General features: G+C 34.5%; 1 protein-coding gene and 1 long non-coding RNA gene across 6 annotated transcripts in view; one reads left to right on the forward strand and one right to left on the reverse strand.

Moving 5' to 3' along the window:
* Nucleotides 1–3,310: 3,310 nt before the first annotated feature.
* The window catches only part of LOC134531075 (uncharacterized), a 51,609-nt gene continuing 27,136 nt past the window's right edge, over nt 3,311–27,783 (forward strand). Inside the window, exon 1 of the long non-coding RNA XR_010074925.1 lies at nt 3,311–3,559. This is a non-coding gene — a long non-coding RNA (uncharacterized LOC134531075). The remainder of the gene's footprint in view (nt 3,560–27,783) is intronic.
* LOC134531074 (TAR DNA-binding protein 43-like) overlaps nt 14,974–27,783 on the reverse strand; it is a 76,209-nt gene continuing 63,399 nt past the window's right edge. For all 5 annotated transcript variants that reach the window (XM_063366605.1, XM_063366606.1, XM_063366607.1 and 2 more), the window contains exon 6: nt 14,974–16,745. In XM_063366605.1, coding sequence (XP_063222675.1) covers nt 16,053–16,745 — 693 coding nt within the window. In that variant the 3' untranslated portion in view covers nt 14,974–16,052. The remainder of the gene's footprint in view (nt 16,746–27,783) is intronic.

Raw genomic sequence — 27,783 nt, forward strand, 5'->3', positions numbered from 1 at the left:
CGCAAGGATCCGGCCGGGTGTGGCATATCCTTCCGCCGCACTACATCAAATTGTTATAATTATGTTTTTCCACAGGATTTTATTAAACATTATTTTTTATTAATTAATAATTAAGTCTCTGCAAAATCATGTTTCAATGTGCGATTTGTCCCGAACCTGGCCGGTTCAGTTTCCCGCGAAATTCACACGTTTCCGCGGGAGGGAATGGCGGGGGAGGGGGGTCGTGCGCGGCGACACCTGCAGTGTCCTTCGAGAGCTCAACTAGGCCGGCAGCCTGCGCGCAACGCGGAACCTTCAACCTTTGCATTCACCGACATGTAGTTTTCCATAGTGTAATTTCTTTTCAACCTTTTGTACAGTTCCGCGGTCGGCCTAAATTTACCATGAGGTACTTAACTTAATTCAATCAGTGCTCCGAGATGAGTGTTTTACGTCATACGTAAGTACTGTGGGGAGAGTATGTGTTTTTACGTCGGCGCTTCACGCCCAACCTAGCCTACAGGCTACTTAGTTTTGGCCCGCACGGGGCAGCCAGCAGGCGACACGTGCCATCCAACTTAATAACGATTCAGTCCCTGGGACACACCTAGTCACCACGTAGAGTCGCCGGAGACACGGGCCTACGTGTTGCTAGCCCAGTTTATCAAGTGTAATGTGTTAGTGGAATAGTTGTTCGCCTAAGTGTAATTCGTCGTGTCAGGGCTTATGTATCACTGTCGTACGGCAGTGCGCCACCAAACTTAATAACGATTCAGTCCCTGGGACACACCTAGTCACCACGTAGAGTCGCCGGAGACACGGGCCTACGTGTTGCTAGCCCAGTTTATCCAGAGCTAGGTATTAGTGTAGTGTATTGTGCTTCAAAATATCGTGTGCCATGTCAGTGTCTTTTGTAACTTTCGCGTCACGTATACGAGTCTGCCCCTCACGCGCATAAGAATCGTGAGCCGCCACTGAGGAAGTGAGCTGCGCGTGTGACTAGTCGCGTCGGGCAAACCGTTACGGCCAGAACGGGCAGCACCATGTATTGGGCTGTGCTGTATTAAATTCACCAACTATCTGAAGAGGTTTTGTGTTATTATTCAGGCGTCCCGAGTGGCCTCAACAGCTCGGGGGGCCCTACTGCGTTGACCCCTACCTCTAGCCACAAGGCCGAACCTTCCCTGAGAACACGAACCTAACAAAATCACGTCTAAATAATCAGAGGTAGCGGGGACGGCGTCAGATGTTTCAAATTTAGGGTAAAAATTCTGATGCAATATGTTGTGTATTTAATTCCCTTGTAAGCTAACGCCACCGCGTAGAGAAACACTTTCTAAAAGGCTAATTATTTGCGTAAGTTATATATTAAAATTGTTTTCGATAGGTTTTTCTATGTTCTACAACTTTTGTTTGAAACGTTTTTGAATGCGATCTACTGTTTTGATGTAAATTCTTAAGTTTTTCAGCTTAAAGTAAAAACAATGATTAACGGCAATACTTTAAACAACGAAACGCAAACATCAGGTAAAGAAATTATGTGTATAGTAACATTTATGGAAAGATAAATTTATAGGAAGTATGTAGGGAAAAAAAATCCCGCACAGTGAAACCGTTTAGTTGCTACGATTTTTTTAGTAAATATATGTGAAAATTCAAAATGGCGACAGTATTTTTCAAAATGTTGGAAAACCCGCAAACAGATTTTTTTGGGATTTTTGTATGGACGCAGCAGAAAGTGTCCTCGACATTTTCCCAGCAGTCCCGGTTTGTTATTTTTAATGTCCGAGTTTGCCTTCATTTTTGCCTAAATTGATTGGACTATATAGAATTAATTTTTTCCTGTCATGAGAATTGGCCACCTTGGCCAAATAGTTTGGTAAACATTGTAAGGAAGGGTTCCCTAAAAAATTAGTTAATTACAATGAGTATGGTAGGGTACCTGTAAAATTTCAGGCTGAAAAGTTTTTTTTTTAATTTACTATAATTTTGTTTTACTACACATTTTCCGGCCTTTTCCCCATCAAATTGTGTTTATTAGGACATTAGAAATATAACACATTTCTTTGACTTACCTTTCATGTATTCATTTAACCATTCCCTCATAGCTGGGTGATCTAGCTTCTCTAGGGGAATATTTGCAGAAACAAATGCACGCACTGTATCGCTTGCAAATTTGACTTTAATTTCCTTTGCTCGTTTATGGAGAACAATATTATCCTCGAGTGTCACTTGCCTTTTGACTCCCAAACCTGATGTTGATGTTTGCCTTTTTCTTCTCTAAATGAAATGCTCGCTTCACAAGTATCTTTCCTTTTCCAATCCACTACCGTATTGCAAAATTTACACATCATTATCCGCTTTTCTTTATTAAAAACAACGAATCCTTCATGCTCGTATTCTTTAGCTCGTTCAAACACTGATACGACCTTAGGCATTGTGAGGTATCAAGTAAACTTCAAACAAAACAAACCGCAACTACTTATTTTCGTTCACATTTAACTATTTACATGGAACATAGGATCTTTTCAACCTCATTTGGTCATTTCACATGACCGGCGTATTGCGATGTTAAAATCCCATAACCTCTCTGTTATTATTTACAAGCAATACAACGGAAACGAATATGGCCAAACGGCTAACTTCATCCACATCCCGCTAGGAACGCTGATAAATAAATGGTTGCCGCTTTCAGGCCGCGTGTTTGGTATTCATTTTGCTTCAACTTATCTATGGCGCAACTCATAATAAAGATGGCTTATGATGTTTTAGGGCGCGGTTACACGGGAGTCTGAACTACTTCAGGTGAACATGTTCAGCTGTTGAGTGCGGTTACACACAGTCTGAACATGTTTCGTTCGAGGCCATTTCTCATTTAACTTAAACAGGTTGGCAAAGTAGTTCAGATCGACATATCTTCTACATTAGCCTCTGATTGGCTGGTTAGAATATAAACAGTCTTTTGCAGAAATTCTAGATGGAAAGTGTTTCTGGCACAAGTTCGAGTAATATTTTACCGAATGCAACAAAAAAACCAACAGATAATTATACATATTTTTTAATTTATCCTGACCTTAATTTTCTTAAAACTGAGATAGGTACTCTCGCTCAAAAAATAATAAAAAATAAGTTTAAAAATTTTACTGTGCATGTTTGAATTCCCGATTTGTAAAAAAATATTGAGCAATATGTAAACACATTTCATTTCTGCTGATAATGCTGTATAAACAAGTGAGAAAATCCCGCGTTTTCTGGATGCAATTAAAAAATAGAGATCAACAACACAGTCATTCGTTGACAGTAGACAATCGGTTTTAGAGCTAAACACACTTTTCAGCAACTACCGTGTAACCGCACACTTTCGCGTTTGTAAACGTGTTTACTTAAACATGTTCACCTGAAGTAGTTCAGGGTCCCGTGTAACCGCGCCCTTAGTTTACTAAACAAATACGTTTTGCGGCAAAAGTATTATTGTGAAACAACAAGAATATCGCGAATAGTAATGAACTTCGCGACATCACCAGTTATTTCGTGAAAATAAAATGCTGTAAATTCAAAATAGGTGTTTGGAAACACATTTGTAAGTGCTTAGAATGTAGTTCCAAAATTGTTTGTAAAATTGAGATTTCGTCATTAACGAAATTCGAGTACCTCTAGTTATCACTTATACAGTATTTTATAAGCATAAGTAATATTTTCAAGTGTCTACTTTGTTGTACTATTATTGGCCATTTGAGCTCTTTGCAAAGAAATATTACTTGCCACTGTTGTGCAAGAGAGCTAGACTGGCTTGTTAACAGCCTAATCTTGAATGTCTTTAAAACTTATTCTTGTAAAAAGTACACACAGTGTTTAAAAAAATTAGCCTTTTTAAAGTACATTTCATTTATCATATGCTATTTTTATTAGTCATTATACCAAATTTTGTAAACATACCTGCATTTAACTTGTGTCAGTGAAAATGTGTCACATCCAAAAGAATTATAAATGCTGGATCTTGATTCCAGTGCTCAAACGTCTGGTGAATGGAAGCACGGTATGTTTTGAGAGTTATGTAGGCAGAAGCATCGTTGCTTCTTAAGTGAGAAATGATTTTTTGCTTACTACAGCAACTGTGACAAGTTTGAAACATAATTTTGTGAAGTATGTGGATGCAGGCAATGAGCCAGACTCAAATGCACTAACAACCAGCACAGTGAAGGTTGGTTGTGGTGCGTCTACACATTTGGCTTTGGGCAATCGGCACAGAGTTGACTGTGAGTATGATGCTGTGATTACAAATTTGACAATCAGCAAAAGCATGGCAGACTTATTCACAGTGATGGTCGTTATGGTAATGGTATACAAACAGCGGAAAAAATTGCAGCAAGAGCAGTGGGCATTTACAAAAGGTGCTTTACAAACAGATGTGTACCAAATAGTTATACCATCACACTGTTTAACCAGCGACTACTTAAAACTGGGAGTTTCATACCACAAAGGGTGATGTACAACAAACTGCATATAGCTAACTCTATAAATGTCTGAGCCTGGTTCGTCGCCTTCTTCCGGCAGAGCACTTGAATGTTGCTATATCTGCATTGTATCTATATCGATAGCTGCAATAGTTCGTCTGCTCAGCCAGTGGAATAGTCTGCTGAAGCTTGCTAAATTCAAATTTGTGCACTACTGTTGCGTCTGTAACTTCGCAGTTTCATTTCAGGACATATGAGTCGCCTAGAATCAAAACTGGCTATGTCCACTCTAAGTGATTGTGAGTAATCGCACAAAAATTTTTGTGAACATTATCACATAGTTATAAAGTACGGAATGGTATTAAATTGATTCAAGCATAAATAAAAATGACAAAGACACCCATTTTATACATAAATTAGCGATCATTTGTCAATTATAAAACAAAACTGTTTGGACATAGATAGTTTTGATATTGAACATTGGATATGGCTGGTTATGTTTCTAAAATAAATGGACATAGCAAGTTTTGATTATAACATTATGACAGAGAAGTAGTTTAATCACTATTTACTGAAGAAGTAAAAAAAAAACATTAAATTAAACAAACCACTTTTCTATGAGTCATAATGAACAATGGTACTTCTTAATGAGTATTGTTAAAATAAACCACATAATAAACAAAACAAAAATTGGCAACTTGATAGCAAAATTAATTTACTAATTTAATGGGTGTCTGATTGCACTGATTCACATAAGTAATAACTGCAATATGTCTTAAGCACTGCCTTGTGTAATAAATACATTAGGGTCACACCATTCTGCCAAACTTTCCTCAACACTAATTTCAATAGGAGTGTTCAATACCTCTTTGTAATACACTAACATATCATTGTCCTGCCAGTCTCCACCAAAATGATTCTTGAGAAAATTATCCACATCAGTAAGATTAGCTTTTCTTACTCTTGCGTTTGGAAACCGTAAAGGAACTTTAGTCATTCCTTTGCATGTTTTTTTACCCTTCTTGCATACGCATTTATACACACCAAAATCGGTTCGGTAATGCTCCTTGCCTCGGACAAAAGCTCTCCCAGTTTTAGATCTCATAATGAACATCCTTTTGGTTTGGTTGAATTGAAAATGCCAATACGTCGTAAGTTCGAAACATTTCATTCTTTCTTTATTTCCAGTCAAATAGAGTAGTGTCTTTCCCATGTTCAATAACGGTACCAAATTCTTTAAATATATCACGTAGTCTTCCGGGCGTATGATGGTGTCTTTTTTCCTCAAAACTTTCTCCATATGTCCAAACATGCGATCTGGAGGGATATACGAATGGTCGACTATCGGAAATATCATTTGAATCCTTTTAATGTGTTTTGGAGCGTCATATCAGCCAGTATGATAACATTGCAACAACTGACATATTCTTATTCTGGCCTCCACAGCCATCTGAAACCAGTCTTAGCTCTTCCTGTTCCTGGCTGTACACTGTATGACAAAGGCGATCATAAATTGCGGAGGCAATTTCATTCGAACCTTTAGCTGCTTCATTTTCTTTCCAAACGTAAAGGAAAACATTTTCCTTTGGTTGGCTATTTTTTTTAAAAACCCTTACACATTGTAAAGTTGTAGTAGTACAACTGGCGTGAATAATATGCTGGAACTTTTGGTAAAACCAAATTTTTTTGGCAGTCATATGAGTACATTAAAACTTTAACATCTGGCTTCTTTACCATGTCATTAAATGCTTTGGCCTTAAGTTTACGTATTCTCAATTCTGTCATGATGTTTGTTTTCTTGGTGGAAACTGTCACTCTATTCAATTGTTCGCGAAGCTGAATACACGTTGAACAAGCATCGGTTACCGGAGAACCAAACCCAATATAGAAATTTTTATTCAAAAATCTCTGAAATATGACTGTTTCACTCTTAGATTCACGAGAACTGAACTGTTATACATTCTCCATAATTTAGAAACGTTTAGATCAGATGATAAATAAACTCAAGATGCAACTTTACCTCGGCAATAGTGTGTTTCAGTGGCCTTCCAATTTTCCATAAAATGTTTCATTGAAAGCTTTTTGGCTTCAAACATTTTTGCTTGATGATCTCCTCTGTTTTCTTTCGGGGCACAGCCAGTTATTAAGTGTCTTTTGCAAACATAGTACACTCAATCTTTGGACAAGTTCAATATACCGAAAAATGTCATCCTACAAATAGGAATAAGAGCCTTCACGTTTGTACCTGGGGCACTCTCACCTCTTTTAACAAAATATTTGATAGAACAACCTCTTGTCAGTTGATTGTTTTTATCTTTTCTTGATCTTGGACTTCAAGAAATCGTCGCATTTGTGTACTTCAACTGTCTTGCACTGTCTTTTTGGGCACAAAATAGAATGTTGCATGAAAGTGTTTGATATCACGATTGATTAAGGTACTGCACTTAAATGCCTTGGTATTATGTCCACACACTATCAGCCTTGGCTGGACTATGCTTGTATTCCTTTAACAAACACAAACCTACTGCGTTTAGCTTTGTTTTGAGATGTCATATTATGGCAATAAAAGTGTTATTACTATACCATTTAATAAACGTTCAGTAACATAAACAATAGGTAATAATCATCAGGAATGCAACTGTGTACTCAAAACATAACTGGTTTACAACAATAAGCAAAATGAAAACATTATAAAAACAAATTATTTTTGTTGTAAAACCCAAAGGTACAGACATAGTCAGTCTTGCAAAAGCATTATACTCTACCAAAATCATAATTCAGTTGCAATAAAATCTTTCGAGAGGGTGTTGTAATATTTTCCTTGTCTTTGTCGTTTATTTATATTTGCCTTCCAATTTTCTTAGTTTCTACTTCTTTTACGTCCTCTTCCTGGTGTCACTTTCACTTTAACAGCATCCATTTTACGTAATTATTACTTTGAAATTAATCACATCCAAAAACAGTTCAGCACGAGACAATGTTAAATTTATGTAACCTCACTTTTTTACTGTTTTCCCTCCAAAATTGCAACTAGTATACAATAAAACGCTGCTGTTTTGTTACCTATATAGCCTCTGGTAAAAACGTATAAGGGCCAGTAATATTGTACACTTAATACTGCAGAACATTATGCCAAAAAAACAAAACCACGGACATGGCCTGTTTTGATTCTCTCTTTCATGTATTCGCCATTATTATGTAGTGGACATGGCAGGTTTGGTTACTACATGGCCAAAGCCGGTTATGATTCCAATTCCAACTGCACTATGAACAATGCAAGTTTTGTTCCTAAGGTCATTTTTTCCGTGTCACTTTAAACACTTCGTTATTGTGTATATTTCTACTGATAGTATATGAGTCAGGTGTCAACTCCATTTTTGACCAAAATTTGACTTAGCCAGTTTTGATTCTAGACGACTCATATGCTCCTTAATAAAAATAGTTTCTTCTGGAATTCCCTGCCACCCATTAAATTTATGACCCACAATTTGCAAACACTTTGCACATGAAGGAAGCATTCATGGAAATATGAATAATAAAACAATGCTTGGTAACAGATATTACTACGTTTATACTACAAGTTATGATTTAAATTTTTAACAACTTATGATTAAGTTAGTGCAATAAAAACAATGTACATATTCATTTTTCAAAATTTATTCAATCTTTGTAAAATACACTTAGTTCCAATATAAGTAAATCAATAATAAGTAATTATAAATAAGACATTCTACATGCTCACAAATTCTGGTAACATTTTAATCTTAGCTTGAAAATAAAAATTTTTGCTTCAAGTTTACTTACCTGACAATGAATGCTTCTTATGTTCCCTTGGCCTAGGCAGTGTTTTCACTGGCTGCAGGGGCAAGTGAAGAAATAGAGCAAGGAATGGTTTAGTGTGCTTAAAAGGAAACTGGAAACCCCCCCCCCCCCCCTCCCCCAATGATGCATTTTATCTTTCCCCCTTTGTGTTTATGACCTTGCAGGTCAACAATTAAAGTTCCCTCCTCTCTCAGCTATGAAGCTGATTTTCAACTAGCTAAGTAGCTACGCTGGACCATACTTCTGTCTGCTTCTTGTTATTAAGACCCTCCCTATTCCCATACTACGAACAAGAACATTGTCCAGGGCACATAGCTAATACCAGCACTATCGGCAAACCTGTTAGCGTTTTACAGGAAGATAATCAAATACATGTATACTATAACTGCCAGCACACTGATACAGGGAAATAAAATTCCAATATCCTGACTTACTCTGACATTTTTAGGCTAGATAATACACAGTGGCTGGCCAGCCCTCCCTCCTTCCTTCCCCACTTGGGTAGTAGCTGTGCCAGTGATGCTTATGTGACTGCTCAGGCAATTATCTTTTTCCACCTGACCAACAAAAAGAAGGGGGGTAGTCTGATGTCACAAGTGTGCAAAAAAAAACCTTGGCACGCTTTACATAAGCAAACACCTTTTACATAAGCACGCACCCTTTGAAGAGAAATATAAAAGACCATGCTGAGCTTTTCCTTCAGCTTTTTTTCTACTCTTGAATAAAATAAAATACATGAATGATTCATTCTACAGTTGCATGATACAATTGTGTTTAATATTTATTATTTTTTCCTTCACTTAACAGAATAAGATGTACGTTTTTTTCAGCCCTGCAATTGGAAGAGATAGAAATGAATTGCTAGCAGCTGCTTAATCTGTAAACAGCTATTCCTTCCAACCAGAGACGTGATTTTCTCTCTCTCTCTAACTCTCTCTCTAACTCTAACTCTAACTCTAACTCTAACTCTAACTCTAACTCTAACTCTAACTCTAACTCTAACTCTAACTCTAACTCTAACTCTAACTCTAACTCTAACTCTAACTCTAACTCTAACTCTAACTCTAACTCTAACTCTAACTCTAACTCTAACTCTAACTCTAACTCTATCTCTCTCTCTCTCTCTCTCTCTCTCTCTCTCTCTCTCTCTCTCTCTCTCTCTCTCTCTCAAATGCATTCTTGAAAATACTTTCACTGCAAATAGTTTAGTAATACTTCTTAGGTTTGTTAAATTTCTTAAGTACATCAAGCTATTGTGCACCAAATTTTAAGAATGTATTTACTTGTTGCTGTTTGGAAGTCTTTTAAAAAATGTGCTTAGTAATAGGCAATAATAGTAATGTGTTCACCTTTCAAATGTAGCTTCATACTTAAGTTAATCTTGTTATTGTAAAAGTAATTTTTGTTTTATAATTTTAGCTATTTATTTACAAACATTTGCAGTTGTTGAACTTGCTAATGTTTCCAACATTGTTCTCACTCAGTGTGTGATATGCAGGACATGCTGATAATGACCTACACAAGCACTCAAGTTGTATCATTAGATCATTTAATGTAGAATAATATTTAAGATACCTTCTTTTATCACACAATCGTTGCACGCACATAATCATTGCACCTGTATTTTAGGGCGTCAAAATTAGGATGTAAAAACCTCTCGCGTAAACGTCGCATGGTATTTTTGATCCCGCTATTAGATTCCAAGCGCTTTGTGTGGGTATTATGTATTTTTAAGTAGAAATCTAATATTTATTTGGACATTACCATTTACTTATTTAATTAATGTAAAACAAAGTTGTCTGATGTGTAAATTTTATTTTAAAGACTTTTTAAACGTTATAAACTTTATCTGTTCGTCTGCGTTGCCGTGGTGTACTACTTATAAAAATGTAGTCAGCACTAGTTGGCATGATTCATGTTTTGTTATGTGCTTCCCGTATAGAGCGCGCGCACATAGTCGAATATCGATACTGATATATCACAAATTGCATGCAAAGCGCACTCTGTCGAGTGCCGAGTTAACTACATTTGATGGCCCGCACTGTTTTGTGGTACAGTAAGTCCTCGATTTACGTCGGGGTTACGTTCCTGAAAACCACGACGTAAATAGAAACGAAGCAAAATGAGCCATGTTTCATGCCACCGGCCGGCCACGGCCCAAGGTCGGCCGGAAGCGCTGGCATACAGACGTGACAACGGGCAATTTTATCAGCAAATGACAACCGACAGCGTGGGAAACAAGTCCAACTAGTACTTCTCAGCTTTATAGAATGGTTATTTAACCAGCTGCTTTATTACCTTTATTGATTGAAATATAAAAACAGATATATAGTACATACTGTACGTAAGAGCAGGAAGCGTCCCTCATGATGTATGATAAGATAAGGCGGTGAACGTGTAGCTTACGCTACATAGCATAAATTAACTACCGAAGGAAACAAAGAATTATAAACGAATTATATACGGTGTTTTGGTTAAAATAAAGATTTACGGTCATTGTAAACGACGTTATTGTGAATCGGCGAAAACTTAAATTGAAACATGAGTACTCAAACATTAGCGACGTTAATCCGAAACGACGTAAATCGGTACGACGTAAATAGAGGACTTACTGTACGTGTCTACTACGACGATAGTTATACGTTAGTTCAGGCTCGCATTCGGGTCACAGATTTTGTTTTTATATTTAAAGTTGAAGGATTTTGTTGCATGACTTATTAATTTAAATTGTTTGGCGTATACTCTACTTTTTAAATAAATATACTTTCCATGAATGGGTTTTGTTTATATAAATAATTTTACTTAACAAAAAAAAATTTTTCTCGCATAAACGTCGCACCCCTACTTTTCAAACTTGATTTTAGTATAAAATGTGTGACGATTATGCGATAAACACTGTATCTTCAATTTCATATTTGACTTTGATTTAATGAAAAAAATGGTCTTTGCATACAACTTTTTTCATTACTATCATAGTAAAGTACATAAAACAATTTGTTAAAAATTGTATCCATGTATACACAAAAATGATCTAATTAATGCAATAAACTAAATGCAGTGATACTTACCACAAGTTTTAACTTTTGATCAAAGACTGTGTGTGCTCTTAAGCACACGTCAAAAATATTTATTTTTTTTAAATTTATTTATAGTTCTGGAATAAAAATTTTTATGCAGTTGGGCTGCAACAATCAAGAGTTTGCAAAAGTTATTTCCAAAAAATATGTGTACATACTCATTAAGAAAACCAAACAAGGAAAATAGGGTGCAAAGATGCACTAGATGGGTTATTTACATGTATGCAAGTATTTTGAATGATTTTAACTTAAAAATTCTGTGACAGCATAAAAAGAACGATCAATTAAAAAAAAAAAAATTTACTTTTTCTTAAAAAGTTGTTTGTTTGAGACGCACATGTACTTACTTGTAAATGTTGAGAAAGCTTGTTTTCTGAGTAAAAAGGCATTTTTTGTTATTATAGTTACCAGTGGCAGATGTAGGTTTTGTTTCTTGTATTGTGCTTATGAATTTTATTCGCAGTAATAAGTACTGAGCATTATAGTGATCATATAATACAAATCATAGTGTTCTGAGAATTGTTACCTAGCTTTATCTGTACCATTCATGTCCAGTTTTTCTGTAAACAGTATATGATGAGTAATCATTACAGATACTACTGGTAAACTCATGTCCACAATAATTGCTATTTGCCAAACATATATGAGGTCCCATAAAATTTTCAGTTAGAGAGCTTTTATGGGAAAAAAATTATAATGTTAAAAATAGAATTATCAAAAGGTCTTTAGCTTAACACATTAGTTACAAAAATATGCCGACTCTAGTTTGTTCAGTGCAATTACTGACAAAATATTTTTTAAAAACCATAAATATTTATTATTGGGTATCAGATCAGCAAAATATGAATTATCAGAACCTGTATCAGAATCAGGTTTTATTTGTAGCCGGCTATCACTAATTGAAAACAAATTTACAGCAAATAACCAATTGAAATTAACACGTTTATCTACGTTTGATTATTTTGTCACAATACCTATATATGTAGTTTCATAGATAATTGGAGCAAGCAAACTACTACTGTGTGAACATGGTGGAAGATTGGTGAGGACCATTATTTACAGTTTCAACTACAGTGTTCAAATTTTATCCACAGCATAACAGATCCCATGTTTATTGTTAATGAAGTCCTTGGTTGTGGACCATTCTTTTTTTTTATATTGTACATGAAACTAAACAAATAAACATTTATTTATAAAAGTGTTTATAATGGTTTTATTTTTCAAAATGCCCTTTTTCAATCATGGGCCTGATTTGTTATGCTACATTTGCATGGCAATAGTGAAATAACTTTGATTATTTGTTTTATGTTTAAAATGCTGAAAGAAGAGCTTGTTTATGATGTGCTTGTTTTTGATCATGCTTGTTAATGTTTTCATGACAATTTTACAGTTTTGAATTTTAACTACTGAAAATGGTGATTTCCAATTGTGAGCAAAAATTGATTTAGGGTAAAGTATTTTTTTTTTAAAAGCTTTAACAACAATATTGGCACATGGACATGTATGTTTCTGCAATAAGAATAGGATATGAAAAAAATAATTAGCACCCTACTTTTCTATAAAGATACACACATTCTCGTTTTCCCTGTGAAAATTCTGGACTCCACCTAACTATTCTAAAAATTAAAAGAGATCCTAAATAGCATTGAAGTGGCAGAAACAAACACAAAATAGGAAAATTTACAATAAAAATACATATGACAAATAAATCAGTGTCAAAAAATTCAACATAAGCAATAAAGATAACGGTAAAAAAAACTTAAGACAAGCTAATAAAAAAACTCTGCTCACGTAAAAACATAAATCCAAATAAAAAAACAACAAAAATAAACATACAGGTGACAACACAAGACTTGAAAATGTTTCTGGGCCTGTAATCTCTCCCTTTTCTTAAGCAAGACTACTGCAGTAGACTGACATCAAGGCCAAAAACAAGAGTTTATATACGATTTTGGCACACTTGCCAGTGCACCAAAACCAACTGGAGAGATGAGAAGAGTGCCCGCAACCTTAAGATGGTAATCCATGTCTAATTTGTAATGACATAGTCTGTTTTCAACAAGATTGCTTCATTTTGAATTATTAACAGCCAAATTTACTTTCACTCTACATTTACTCTGCTGACTAATGACATTTCTGTGAAATAATAGTAATACAATTTAGTATTAACTGTGGCTGTAATTCATGGTAATCCATGGGTATCACTGGGTTTTAATGTTAGCAACAAGTGTTTCCCAATATCTACTTATCTGTTAACAGTAGTAATGCGAGATGGAGAGAAAAGCTATACACCGAAAATAACTCCATAATCACTGAGGTTTCCAAAATTATTTCAACATTGTGATGTTTTTAAACTTGCCAGTAAAACACTCATTCTTTTTGAAGAGCAACACACAATAAAATGGAAAAATAAACTCTCTTTGCCTAAAATCACAACTTCCTTGACCTGCCTTTCTCACAAATAATTTTCCTTTGTTTGCATTGTTTAGGTACTAGATTTCAGAAGTAGTTTACCCAAACACCATACTATCAAAACCACACAGCTATTTTATAAAGAATTCTACAATGCTACACCTATGTAAATAGCAAAGGAAAAAGAATTGGTTGTCTGTAAAGTCAGTTTACGGACGATAGTTTAACTTGACGTCATAACAAAAGATTGATGAAATGATTGCATACTTTTATGAATAAAATTGAATCATTTTAATTTTAATAATAAAAGAACAAATACTTGAAATTATACTAGTAATCAGATTTTTAAAATGCAAGAATAATTAACATGTATTGCCGAAATTGTTGTTGTAATGAGCAATGAAAACCACATTAACTTTTCACTTCACTTTATAAACAGTCGACGAAACAGTTCACGTGTCGCGGATAGATAGCGCAATTCGTTCGGTCCGCGTCCGTCACCGTAGATAACAGCACCATAGGGGAATAATATTATTTCGTTTTTATAATACGATTTTATAAAAAATACGCGTCCCAAATACACCAAACTTATTTATAATGTGTTACAATATTTTTTAAAACATTGTGCAATAGATCCCGGGTGTAATTTGAATTATTATGTGTAACTGTAAAACACCATTGTTCTTACAAAAACGTATTTGAAAATTCAACATTACTTTTAAATAACCGTACCGATTGTGCTGAAAATCGGTGGACGATCGTTAAATTACATAATATCAATAATTCAAACGACAAAAACATTATTGAAAAGTCAAATCGATGGTTGTTCCAATCGAGTGGAAGAGAGATACATGTGGCGCAAGCGTACAATGAGCGTAACAGGACACATCGTAGTTGGACAATGTGCATTACGGGACACTTTTTCGTGCGTGCGGCCGGCGTTCATAGATTTATTAGACGTCACGTCAAAAACAAAAAACCAACAAATACCACCCCAAAACAAAATTAATTTGTTAGTCAACATAATGGCAAACATTTCATTTACCAAACACAACACTTCATATTTCAAGCACTATACTCTTATAATAAACAGCATTCACCTAAAAAAGGTTTCAAAAATATATCCACTCACTCAGACACAAAACAATATAGCCTACATCAAATGCATTGTGCACGATTCATACACAAAAATCACACTCTTCACTATCCAAGTAAGATAAATCAAAGCATTCATTTATGCAAATTTTATTGTACCACCAAATTCAGAGCACACATTACATTACTATTCAATCTGTACACATCATATTTACACATTCCAGCAAAGTAGTTTGGCATCTGCAGTTTTGTCAAACTTAAGATTCATGAGTGACTAGTTTGAAAAGTCACATCAATAAATATACATGTCAGCAACTAATGCTGAGTTTCATACACTAACGTATTCACATAATACACAATACACATTCAACATTTAAAGAAAAGTACAACTATTCATAAACAATAACAGCCGATGCGTGAATAGTGAAGCAGTATGGTTCAGTTATCTATTTCGTTTTAACAAAGAACAGTAGCTTGGTTATACCTACTTTCCGTTTCAAAAAAACCAGAATTGCCACCATCTGCTCTTTAGCATTACTATAATTTACAGAATGCCAGAAATTTTCATTCTATTTTTTTACATCAACACACAAACAATACCACAATTATTTTCATATAAGAAGGGTGAGTCTCAACCTCCATTGGTACCGCAAGCAGATTGGTGTGAAACTTAAACGAGAGTTACCCAAGAAGTAATGAGATTGTGCACATGTTACAGTCTAAAATAATTTCTTAATTTAAAAAAAAAAAAAGTTAAACAAACTTCCAATGAACATGCACAGACTGTCATTTATGCAGAACATTCACTATCAATCCACTGTAAAAAAAAATGGATCGGATAAAAGATTTATTGAAAAACAAGACAAAAACATTTCACACTGAAAAATGTACTACTTGAAAACTTATTTTACTTTTATTAGAAATAAATAAACCACATACACTTGTCAAACTAACACATTCAGAAAATTGCATTCACTAATTCTCACCCACTTCATTAAGGACCATACATTACAAAAACTTCACACATACAGGCAATACAAACAAACTATACGGAAGTAAACATGCATTCATATTAAGCTGTATCATTTTCACATGAGAGGTTCATTGCTGACACCCCCCCAAAACAGGTGCTAAAAACACAAGAGCTTTCTTGCAAATATTGTCATGCTCAAACAATTTCAATAATATCAATCCACGTGTGAAAACTGTTCTCTTATTGCTGGGATTCAACATTTTCACATTCAGAACCACTAGTATGATTCGCACTCCAGCCGAGTGTCTGTATTTCTCCCGTTTCCGACTTCTGTACCTCGTTACTATGACCACTATCTTCTCTCTGTGGACCTCCCTGACTTGGGGCAGTGCTCTGACTGGCAATACCACTCCCACCACTACTACTACTACCACCACCACCACCGCCACTACCAACAGTGAAACCAAGGTTTCCCTGCAGGCCACTGGCGAGATTCCAGCCGACCTGGCTGAGCGCTGCTGCAATCAGTGCCGCGTTCAAGGGGACTGTGCCCATGCCAAAAGGCATGTTACCTCCCATCATCTGGGTTGCCGGTCCGGCATTTAGCATGTTCCGCATCGCTGAGCCCTGCATTGAGCCCTGCCTACCCCCCACCTCTCCCTTTCCCTGTCGCCTGTTCCCATCAAACTTGCGCGCCACACTACTCACTTGTACAGTTACGCCTTTGATGACGTGGGTCTCCCCTAAGAGGCTTTGTGCCACCTCAGGGTCCAAGAACGTCACAAAGGCAAATCCTCGGAATGTCTTTGGGATGAAGACATTGGTCACTGGTCCAAATGCTGAAAAGTAGTCTCGCAAGTCATCTCCTTCAAGGTTTTCTGTGATGCCACCAACAAACACCTTGCGAGATTCCTTGTGCAAAAGATCTCCTTCCTGACAGGATAAAAAGAAATAAAAGTCTTACTGTATCAACAGAATAAAACTAACAGGCTTAGTAAGGACACAATAAGTTAATTATAAATTCAGTCAAAAATATTTTTATAATTTTTTTAAAATGAAAACTAAAGAAGTTACAATTACCTAGAAATTTAATTAAAAATTACATTAAAAACTGAGATTATGAAACACATTTATTAATCTCACATAAAAAATTTTAAAGATTAAGATTCTTAAGTCTCTGTCACTTCATGCAGAGGGATAATTAACATGGCATTCAATTTAATAAATTTGTGTTTTCCAATATAAAATACCATTCTGCATAAGCTGCTGTGTCACAACTTGTTCAAGAGTCAGTGTTTTAAGTTGAGGTGCTTTCTTCCATGTTCACCTAAGCAATTAATGTTATTTTTCACACGTAGGGTAATATTTCCCAGTGAAAAGTATTACAACATAGATCTGGAAAAAAAATATATATAACAGGCGAAAAAAGGGTTTCATCCCCACTAAAGAAGTGTAATGTGGATACTAAATCGGACAAATTAAAAAACTTTTTTAATGTTTTTCAAAAAATTATTGGTTAAGCCAACCCCACACGACACCCATTTCCTTAGCAGTTTTCATACCTATATTCTGTTAGCGTGCCTGCTCTCATGTAGGTAACATTTCAGCACCCTTCCAAGGAGTCTGGCTCTGGGTATAAAAGTTTTCATACCCGAAGTCTTAGCCAAAACCGTAATAGAATGTGTTCTATTTTTCTGCTATGCCCATGAGTGGAAGTCCTCAAGATGGCAGACCCACGTGTAGCAATATAAACCGTATATAGCCCCTTTTGTAAACATTAGGGGATACACCAAACACTTTGGTGTGTTAAATGACACTTTATGACAGTAAAACTACCCTGGAATATATTTGATAAACTAAATTAAACATGGAAAGAAGTAATCACAAGTTTTAAAATATGTAATAAAAATACATTACAGTATTAATAACAGTAGTCGCCACTACAAAGTATGTCTCAGTAGTGTAGTGGGATAGTGCGCAGTTGTGGTGTACGAGGGATAACTTTTTGATGTGGTTCAAAACCACGTAAATGCAAAAACATTTTTTACTTTTTTTAAATAACAGATTATTAAATCAAACATATTGTGCTTTAAAAAAATATAATATATATTTATACTATTTTTTTATATGTAGTTGTACATTTTTTCTCTTATTGTTATAATAATATTAAATACATAACTCAGGACCTTTTTTTTTTCATACTAGGTAGATATTTTTAATACAGTAAAATTAAATTATATGTTAACAAGTAATTTTAAAAAATTGAATTCTCTAATTAAAACTCCTACATTTATTAGGAAATGACTGTCCATAAATTATTAATAAATAAACTAAAAATTCATAGCTGTTAGCTTAAATGAAAATGCGAGATGGTTTTCCTTTACTTTAGAATTAAGTTTATTCGGCAAACTATGAGGATTTCTTTGTCTCACTGGGTTACAAAAATTGTTAGTTACAATTTCTCAAAGTAAATAGTAAAATAATTTGGTAATCAAGTAACATATATAAAAAACGTGAATTAGCTAGATGAACTGCCTTATTAATGTAATATTATGAGTAAATTATAAATAAACTACATTAAAGCAAACCTAATTTCCATTGTATCCTTTAAATTTTACATTACTAGATTTTTGAAACAAACCATTCAATAAAAAATACAATCTCATTAATTTAAAATTTGCTCTGTATTTGTTTTTTAAATACTGAACTAACTTTGTTATAGTTTTTACAAATGAAATATAGAAGAAAAATCATCAAATAATCTTTCACCAGGTTATATAAATTTTAACATAAATAGCTGCAATTTTTTATTTTTTTTCAGTGTTTTGTTAAATTGACAAAATGTTTATCCTTCCCCATTATGCTTGCTTTGGTCGGCAACTGCGCTTGCTGGTTTTTTGTTAACATTTTAGGTATTGTATGTATTGCACATCCAGAGCTTGCCTATAAAGTTTTATATTGTTAATTTATCAGTCAATCCAGTTAGGAATCATTTTATTTTATCAGTAATTCCAGCTAGTTTCTCATTGGACTAGTCCAAAGCTATATTTGTAGTTGGTAGTATGTTGAATTAAAAATGTACTCCTTGGCAAATTTATTCATTACATTCAGTGATATATTATTTTCAGGTATTGTTTTGAACATTAAGTATTTTGTATTAAATTTTATTTAATTTATGTGTATTTATATGCTACTGCATAATATCTCTCTTATATGCTACTACATGCTGTAGAGAGATGGATGTTAATTATGAGTATTGTTTTAATGTTTGAATTGCAGATTTGAAATTTTGAGGTATGAGAGGATTCTGTTTAGTAGAGAAATTGAAGGTATTGTAAGCCATGTTAGCAGACCTTAGTTTTCAGGCCTGGTTTCAGTTTTTGAAGGAATTATTTGGGTTTTAGGCCAATTCCTGGTCTAATTAGAACACCAACATAGAATATTGAAGTGCATCAAGCTAAAGTAATATTGGTGTGTAATTTCTGCGGTAAAATTAAAAAAAAAAATTATTTTTCAGACATACATATGTATGTTGCTATGTTAATGGTTCTATATGTTATAAACATTACTAGAAGAGATTGATGAGCCTTTCTATTTTATTTATTAGCGATTTTGGAAATTAATCAAACAGGCATTTTAGAATGGCTGACGTATTGCTAATCAACTATTAAAATATTTCAATGAACTTGATCTGTTCCAATATTTTTCACTATACTTGCACCACAGACATTAGTATTGAACTATAATAATTTGCAGATTTCTGAGTTTAGGTCTAGAGGACCTAGAGATTAGTTTGTCATGTAAACCTCTAACTATTTGTGGACACAAATATATTTTTTTTTAAATATACCCTAAAATTTAATATAAAATATAGACTGATTTTTTAAATGTAGTGACCACCTACTCACCAATTAGATAGTTAAAATAAACATATATGTTTTTTCTATTACAAGAGACTTGTAGAAGGTGTTGATGATAAATTGATATGTAGTATAAATAAAACAATTGTAAAATAAGATTTTAATATTAACACCATTCTGTTTTTGCACGTACACCAATACCTCTCTTAACACGACTAATATGCCCTAAAAATGTTCATGTTATCTGAAATAGCATTTTCTGAAGCATTGGTTTACATAAATAGTAAGGCTAATTTACTTAATGTGGTCCAAAATGTGTAGGGAAATATTCTTCACGTAATATAAATGCATAGAATAAATCTCAATCATAAATGTGTCACATCATTATCTTTATAAGCCTACCATTGAATACTTTGTATGACAAATTCGACACAGTGTAAAAGGAGATAGTTATCATCAATTGGCTGGTAGACTTGCCCGCCCGGGTGTGACCTTCAACTCACGTCGCAAAACTTTCCACGAACTTTCCAAACCATCCTTTACTGGCAATGAAAATGATATATTACTGTCAGGATATTTTCATTTTTCAAAAAGTAAAGTGCTTATTCGTGTATCACCGCTCGGTTCACATCAATCCTGTCAGGCGCGTGTTTTTCTTTTCATTGCACCATTCATTTAACAACCTTTTCCATGTGAATCATCTGCTCATTTCTGTTCCGTTATCTAATGTCAAACATATTCCCACTAGTACAACCAACAGCATCAGACTTATATAAACGTTTGACAGAGTCCTTATTTTGTACATTTAATTTTTGCTGCCACTGGCTAGACTGAGTTCATCACGGCCCAGGCTGAGGCTGGGAGTAAACGGTATGGCGGCATACGCGCGGAGGTAAAAACATTTGGTCCTTTACACTCCATAGCCGCAACTTACTTGCCATAGCTGATGGTTGTACAACAGCCGATAGTGTAGTCAGACCAGTGCGCGCATCTCTTCCCCCCTTGTTTGGCTAAATGTATCCCACGGCACATCTGTTGTTTACAGAAGTTGAAACAGACTTTGTGGTGTCATACCCAACATTTTTTTTTTGCCTGCAGAAATTTTGCGCAAACTGAAATTTACAGACGTGCTATTCAAGACTGGGGCAGTAAAATTAACATCGCTCTAAATTAATTCGCGCAATCTGAAGGGGTGCTAGGGATTGGTGTATGTACTGATTGTTATGTGATGTTTTTCTGTTTTGCTTCTTATGATATATAAGGGTTATGTTTGTTTAGTGTACATGTCCTATGACAAAAGTGCCAATGTGTTAGTGATATAAATAAATTAAGTTATATTATAAATTTACACTACATCAATTACAATTTACTAAACATACAGTACCTATATTATAGATTCACAAACAGCAGCAGCTACTATTCATTATTTTGTTATTTCCTATAATTGAATAAACTTGCTTTACAACTTGCATAACACTAATTTTAATAATTGTTTATGTATGCTTACAAGTAACACAGTAAAAGTTGTAAGTGGTGTCTTTGCAGTCTTACCATACACACATCACATCTTATCACTATATAATTCGTTTACGACAATTTGATCATACTATTTATCTATAAATATACACACAAAATATACTAAACTAATATTTATCACTCTACAGTATGGAGTTAAGAATTCTTTCTTCTCTTCTGCTATACAAACTTTTATGCATATTTTTAGACCCATGCGTATAACATATATTATAGCAGAAAATGGGCATAGTGTTGGGTAGGCTTTAGTCTCAATAGTTTTTAAAGAAATATAAATCATATACAGTGGAACCTCGTTTATTAAAACCCTGTTAATACTAAGTGATTTCATAGTAATAAAATACATATGAGTTTCAATGCTAAGGAATTTGTTTAGTACAAAAAATATAATTATATAATAAAAATTGGTTTTAACCCAATGGAAACAATTCGATGCTTTAAAGAATGACTGGTATGAATGATGAAAATAAATTATATGAGTTTTGGTCAGTGTATGATGGGGAAAACCTCTTAGAAAGTACATATTCATTCAGAATTATGGTATGTCTCCTTGGTTGTTTGTTGGTTATAACTTAGATGTAATTTTCTTTATAAATTACTACTACAATGCTCATGCTCTGTAAGACATAAAAATTGTTCCCTTTGTGGGCTAAGGAATGGCTAAAAACAAACAACTTTAGTATAACACTCTCTCCTAAGGGGGAGAGAAATCTACGGATCGGAAAGTAACAAATAAATAACAACTCCAGATTTTTGGGCTACTTAAATAGGGATTTATTATAAAAAAATTATTGATTTTTGTAATTTTCTTATTGTACCCAAATAGCTTTTATATCACAGAATTAGTGTATCGTAGGGCATTATTATTGGTTTTGTTTTAGTTTGACTTAAAATAATCACTTCAACCAGTAGTTACAACGAAGCTTCACGGCCGGAGTAGGATTAAGATAACACGATGCAAATTTTATACAATAAATATGCAACAGTAATGACAAAGATTAACCATACATCTTTAGGAAATGGTACATTAGCTGTGCTGACAGAATCATTTTCAAAATTAACAAGTTAAAGTCAAAAATCAAAGGATTAATTAAAGTACATATATAAATTACATAAAGTACATTTTCTCTTCATTAATTTGTCGCAGAATAAACCAGTCCTCCGCCGCGAGGATGGTTCTTCTGGGAGTGGGCCAAAGGTTTCAGTAATAACCAGTAATCTCATTGAGCAGAATTTTGGAGGAACTTAAAGAAAAACTTGGAAAGGTGATTTCAAGAACCCCACTGTAAACAAACTATCAACAGTGGCCAGAAATGGCAAGTCAAAAAATAAATGGAAAAACTGACAATAACAAAGTGTTGCAAAGGGGAAGGAAATAATAAAGATATTGTCTCACTCACCCTTTTGGTGGGGTTACTACAGAAGTCACAACATCACGAGATATGTGTGTGTGCGTGTGCGCGTGTGTGTGTAGGCGCGCGGGCTTTTCATACGATCCGAGGACCATCGCGTGGTCTCAGAGCGGGCTTGTGACCCTGGTCCTCGCAGTGAACGGACCTCTGAAAGCGATGCTTGTACTTACACGTCTGATAACGAAAATAGTTTTACTTTTTATTTTCCGCCTGGTCCTCGGACCAAATGTATGAATTCAGGCTGAAAGTTCAGCGAAGTCACTAGGCAGTGCGCATGTTGATTTATGTTTACACAAATGTTGAAGCCATGGACTCGTACTGAGGTCCATTTCCCACGGAAGTTAACACACGCCGTGTCTTTGAGCTGCCAACGAGGACTGACCATTTAATGCGATTATAATATCCATAGGCTTACTGTGAGGAGCACTTCACACGGAAATAAAAACCAGCATTTAAATACTAGCTCTGCATCCGAGAACCTCCATCAGTGTTATATGATTGTAACATCAATAATTATATCTCAAGGACCTTTTTAAAAAAAAAAACATATGGCATAAGTTAACTAAGCTTTCAAGTTCCGGACATTTATGATATAATTAAATTCATAGGAATACTACGTGAACTTTGCAACGTCCAACAAAAAACCCAAAACCAATCTGAACTATTATTTGAAAATATACAGTTTCATGTTAATGAAAAAACATATTTTATAAATCTCAAAAATCTTGTAATAAATGGTAAAATATTTTAAAGATCAATTGGCAAGCATGTTTATCTATTAGATTACAAAGGCTTACAAAAATGTAGTGCTTCAAATATGTAACTTTAAATATTAGCCCCATCATGAGTAATGTGAATTAAATTATTTGCTATCTATCCTATTTAACTTAATGCATACACTTTAAATGGCTACCTAGTGAGAAAAGGAAAGGTATGTAACAAGAAACTGCTACTGTATTTGCACGAACCAGGCTGGAAAACCGCTTGAGGAAATTCAACCGCGTTGCGGACGGCCAGAACAGAACCCACGATCTCTCGATTGCAAGTCAGAAGAGTTAACCGAGACCCAAACACATTCTAATAGAAGAAAATTAATTGTTGCAATTTATATTTAGGACTGTGAAAGACTGTAATAAAGGTTCCAAAGATACCCCCGAAGGAATTTAATAAAAACACAAAGCATTGAAAAGAAATAAAAATTGTGCACAAAGTTGTTATTATTATGAAGACTTGTACAGTAGAAAAAATGTAGTTGTGTATTAACCCCTTAACATATATATTATGGCTAGATATATGTGTCTAAAAAAACCATTTTTTAAAATTGGTTTTTTTGCAGTAATCTATTGTTTTTAATATGCAAATAAACGTACCACATGTAAAACATACGTTTTTACATTTTTTACAAAATTATGTAATTTTTAATGCACACTGTTTTACTAACCCGAGTATACTCGTCATTGCTGAAATATATTTATGGAATACAATTAAATAGATAAATATTTAGATAAAAACATTTAACACAAATTGGAAGTTATTATAACAACATTAGTAATGTTCAGCATGGTTAGAATTATTTCTCAAAAGTAGTTATCTGAAAATCACATTTGTGCAGCAATATATTTTACCTATTCAATATGCAAATGGACATACCACACAAAATACATTAAAATTTCACATTTATCACACCATCATGTCATTTTGAATGGACACTGGTTTACTAACCCGTGTATACTCGTCAGTGCTAATATTCACTAAGATTACTAAAAATATTTATAACATTAGCCAGATATAGTATAAGCTTACATAGAAACCAATGAAATAAATTTTGCAACATACCATATTTCTTTTACAAAATTACATCTACTTATATAAAATTGCCTGAATAACATGAAAAACAAAATATGTACATATGATATGTAAATGTTGTCAGTCCGAATAGATCTTCGTATAAAAATTTACCTCACAAGGTTTGTACAGTATACACTAATTGCAATAGCTGAACATTCACAAATACAAAAAAAAATCATTGTAATGTCAAGGATGTCATTCTTTACAAAAAACAAAGTTTTTATGTGAGACATTCAGTTTTTTTCACAGCACAATAAATAAAAGAATGTTTATTTGAATACAGTAGCTGAATAATGTCACGAGTCTGTATTGACATTTGTGAAGTTATTCTTGAATGCATTTCACTCTGACTGTAAGCCTAACTAATTTCTGCCTAAATGTCTGCTGTTGTATGATAAACTCTGAAGCACGGCACTACACACAGTGGCACACCACATTCTTCACACATGTACCGTGTTTCACGCCGTATTTTTTTCCCCCGTGCATCTGTCACCCTGCTGCACATTGCACACTGGCGTGTAGGATTGCTTTTTTTGTCAGTTGGCGGGATCGTAGCTGGAAAGTGACGTTCAGTCATTCTCAGTGGATTCGTTGATTTTCCAGGCCTACCTCGTCCTGGCGACATTGTTGGCTTGTGAAACTGTTCAATCAAATTTTTGACAACAGCCTCTCTGTACTCCAAATGTGACTGCTTCCCTTCCAACTTTGAATATAACAAAAATGAATTCCATATTGCTAGGTCCACTAAATGGAAAAAAATCTTCTTATAGTATTTTTTCCCCCTCTTCCTGGGTACTGCATAGTCTGTTGTGCGCTGGTCAACAATGTCCACACCTCCCATTGTACTGTTGTAATCTAACACAACTTGTGGTTTTATGTGCTGTTGTCCATAGATTGTAACACTTTTCATTTCAGAATTGTGGATTGTAGACAACATTGTGACTGGTTTTTTGTCCATCCACTTCAATGCCAATAGTTTCCCTCTTTGGAAAGCCATGACACTGCCTTTCGGCAATTTTTGTTTCCGCAATTCTGGTGGCATTTCTTTTCTTGTCGTTTTCACAGTCCCATAAGAATCGGTTCGATGTGATAGCAACATATCTGATAGCTGTGGTGAGGTATAAAAATTGTCAGTAATGACACAATAACCTTTCCCAAGAAGAGGTTTCACTAATGACATAACTACTTGTGACGACATTGGCAAGCCTTTGTATTCATCATCAAAATTGGTTCCTCGTCCGGTGTAAATTACGAACGAATATACATATCCACTTGACGATTCACATAACATGAATGACTTTATTCCGAACCGCGCCCTTTTGAGAGGTAAGTACTGTTTCCAACCTAGACGCCCTTTATATAACATAAGGCTTTCATCTACTGTGACATCTTTTTCTGGAGTGTAAAGTTCAGAAAATTTATTTTGCAAATGAATATATATAGGCCATATTTTGTTCAGTTTAGGGTTTGGATGGGTGGCTGCATCATATGACTCATTATCCACAAAATGAAGAAACTGTTTCAGCTGAACAAATCTGCAAAATGGCATGGTTTTCCTAAAAAATGGTGTGTCAAATATTGGGTTCTTAGCCCAGTACATTTGATATGTAGGTTTTTTGACTATGCTTTGTGCCACAACTAGTGCAAGAAAAACATAGATTTCCTCTTTGTTTGTTGGTTTCCATTTTGTTTGAGGATGTGTTTGAATGTACTGTGATGCAAAACGGTTCGTTTCTGTAGCTATGAGTTCAGCCAAATCATTATCAAAAAATAAGAGAAAATAACGAAGAAAATTATCGTCAACATTTACATTTACATTGACGCCTGGTTTACCTGTAAATGGGTATCTTGGAGGAGAGATAGTTGCCACACTACAGTTTATCTCACACCACATTCTGCCAGATATCTCTTCACTACCTGATTCTTCTGAGCTTGAAATGTCATTATAATTGTCGCTACTATCAGATCCCAATTTATCAAGATCACTCACGTCGCTTCCTTCACTGTCGGAATCACTCATTTTGAACAATTTCTATTATTCACATTACAGTAATGTTGACACCTCAGCTAAAATGTATAAACATTGGCGGGAACATCATAAATTCATAATAGTACTATTAGAGACATCTAATGTACAATTTTTCAAACACAAACGGCGAACGCGTGTAAGTAGGCTACCGTGATGGATCGAATCTGCCCTGACATCTAGTGGGTAACATAAGACGCACGTTTCTGTTAGTCGAACGAGTAAACTCGGGTTAATAATTACGTGCCAAATGTAAAAAAACGAATATAATCGGGTTAATATGTTAAGGGGTTAAGAAAAATCACCTACAAACTGCTAATGTGTAAATAGTACAAGGTCCGAGTGAGTAGCATTGTTACACATGACAGGCATAGATGCAGGATAACCCACTTTTTTCCCGCATCTACACATTCGTTACGAGGTCCAATCGAGTAGTATTGTTACACATTACATGCTTCAGGGATACGATCCAAGGTCCATTCACACACTTTTTCTACATCTACACATTCATTACGAGGTCCGAGCGAATAGTATTGTTACACACGACACACATTGCTGCAGGGATACAATCCGAGGTACATTCACATATCTAAGGCAATTACATATGTGAAAATATAACCTAAAGAATAAGTCAATCTGTTGATTGTTTAAATGACTATAAAAATTAACGTTCTCTTTTATTAATTTAAGGTATTGACATAGTATGTGCAACGACAAAAAAATGGGCCAAAGTGGTGGTAGCTCCAATATAGATCTTGTTCCTGTAATAAAAATTCTGCTCTGGGTTTGAGTTTATCTGAATAGTTAATCAACCCACATCGGAATAAATGCTGGTTCAGTTACTTTTCATGTACCTTCCTGCTTCTCTTTTAATTATGTAAATAATTCCTGACTGCTTCTATGCATTAAAGGTAATGACTGATTATTTTTCATTATTTTCTTATTTCAGTGTTACTTTCAATGTTCATTCATATATTACAAATGGTAAAACACTACTGCAGTACGTTCGGACAATAAACAAGAGTTTTCTTGCAACATCCATTTGATATAATGATAAATAAAACATCTAGTTTATAGCTACACTAATGCCAAAACAAATTTTCATTAAGTAATTATGTACAAATTTCATAAGTATCATGTAATCAAAAATTTAGAGGGTTGTACAGAGAGCGTAACTCCCTTACATTTATAATATAAAAACTTTAAACCCACTAATTTATGACTATAATTATGATCAAGTGTTTTATTTGTTTTAGAAATTATTTACAGACTTAAATATTTACCAGGTGTAA

Source organism: Bacillus rossius, chromosome 3, assembly GCF_032445375.1.
Source record: "Bacillus rossius redtenbacheri isolate Brsri chromosome 3, Brsri_v3, whole genome shotgun sequence".
NCBI lineage: Eukaryota > Metazoa > Arthropoda > Insecta > Phasmatodea > Bacillidae > Bacillus > Bacillus rossius.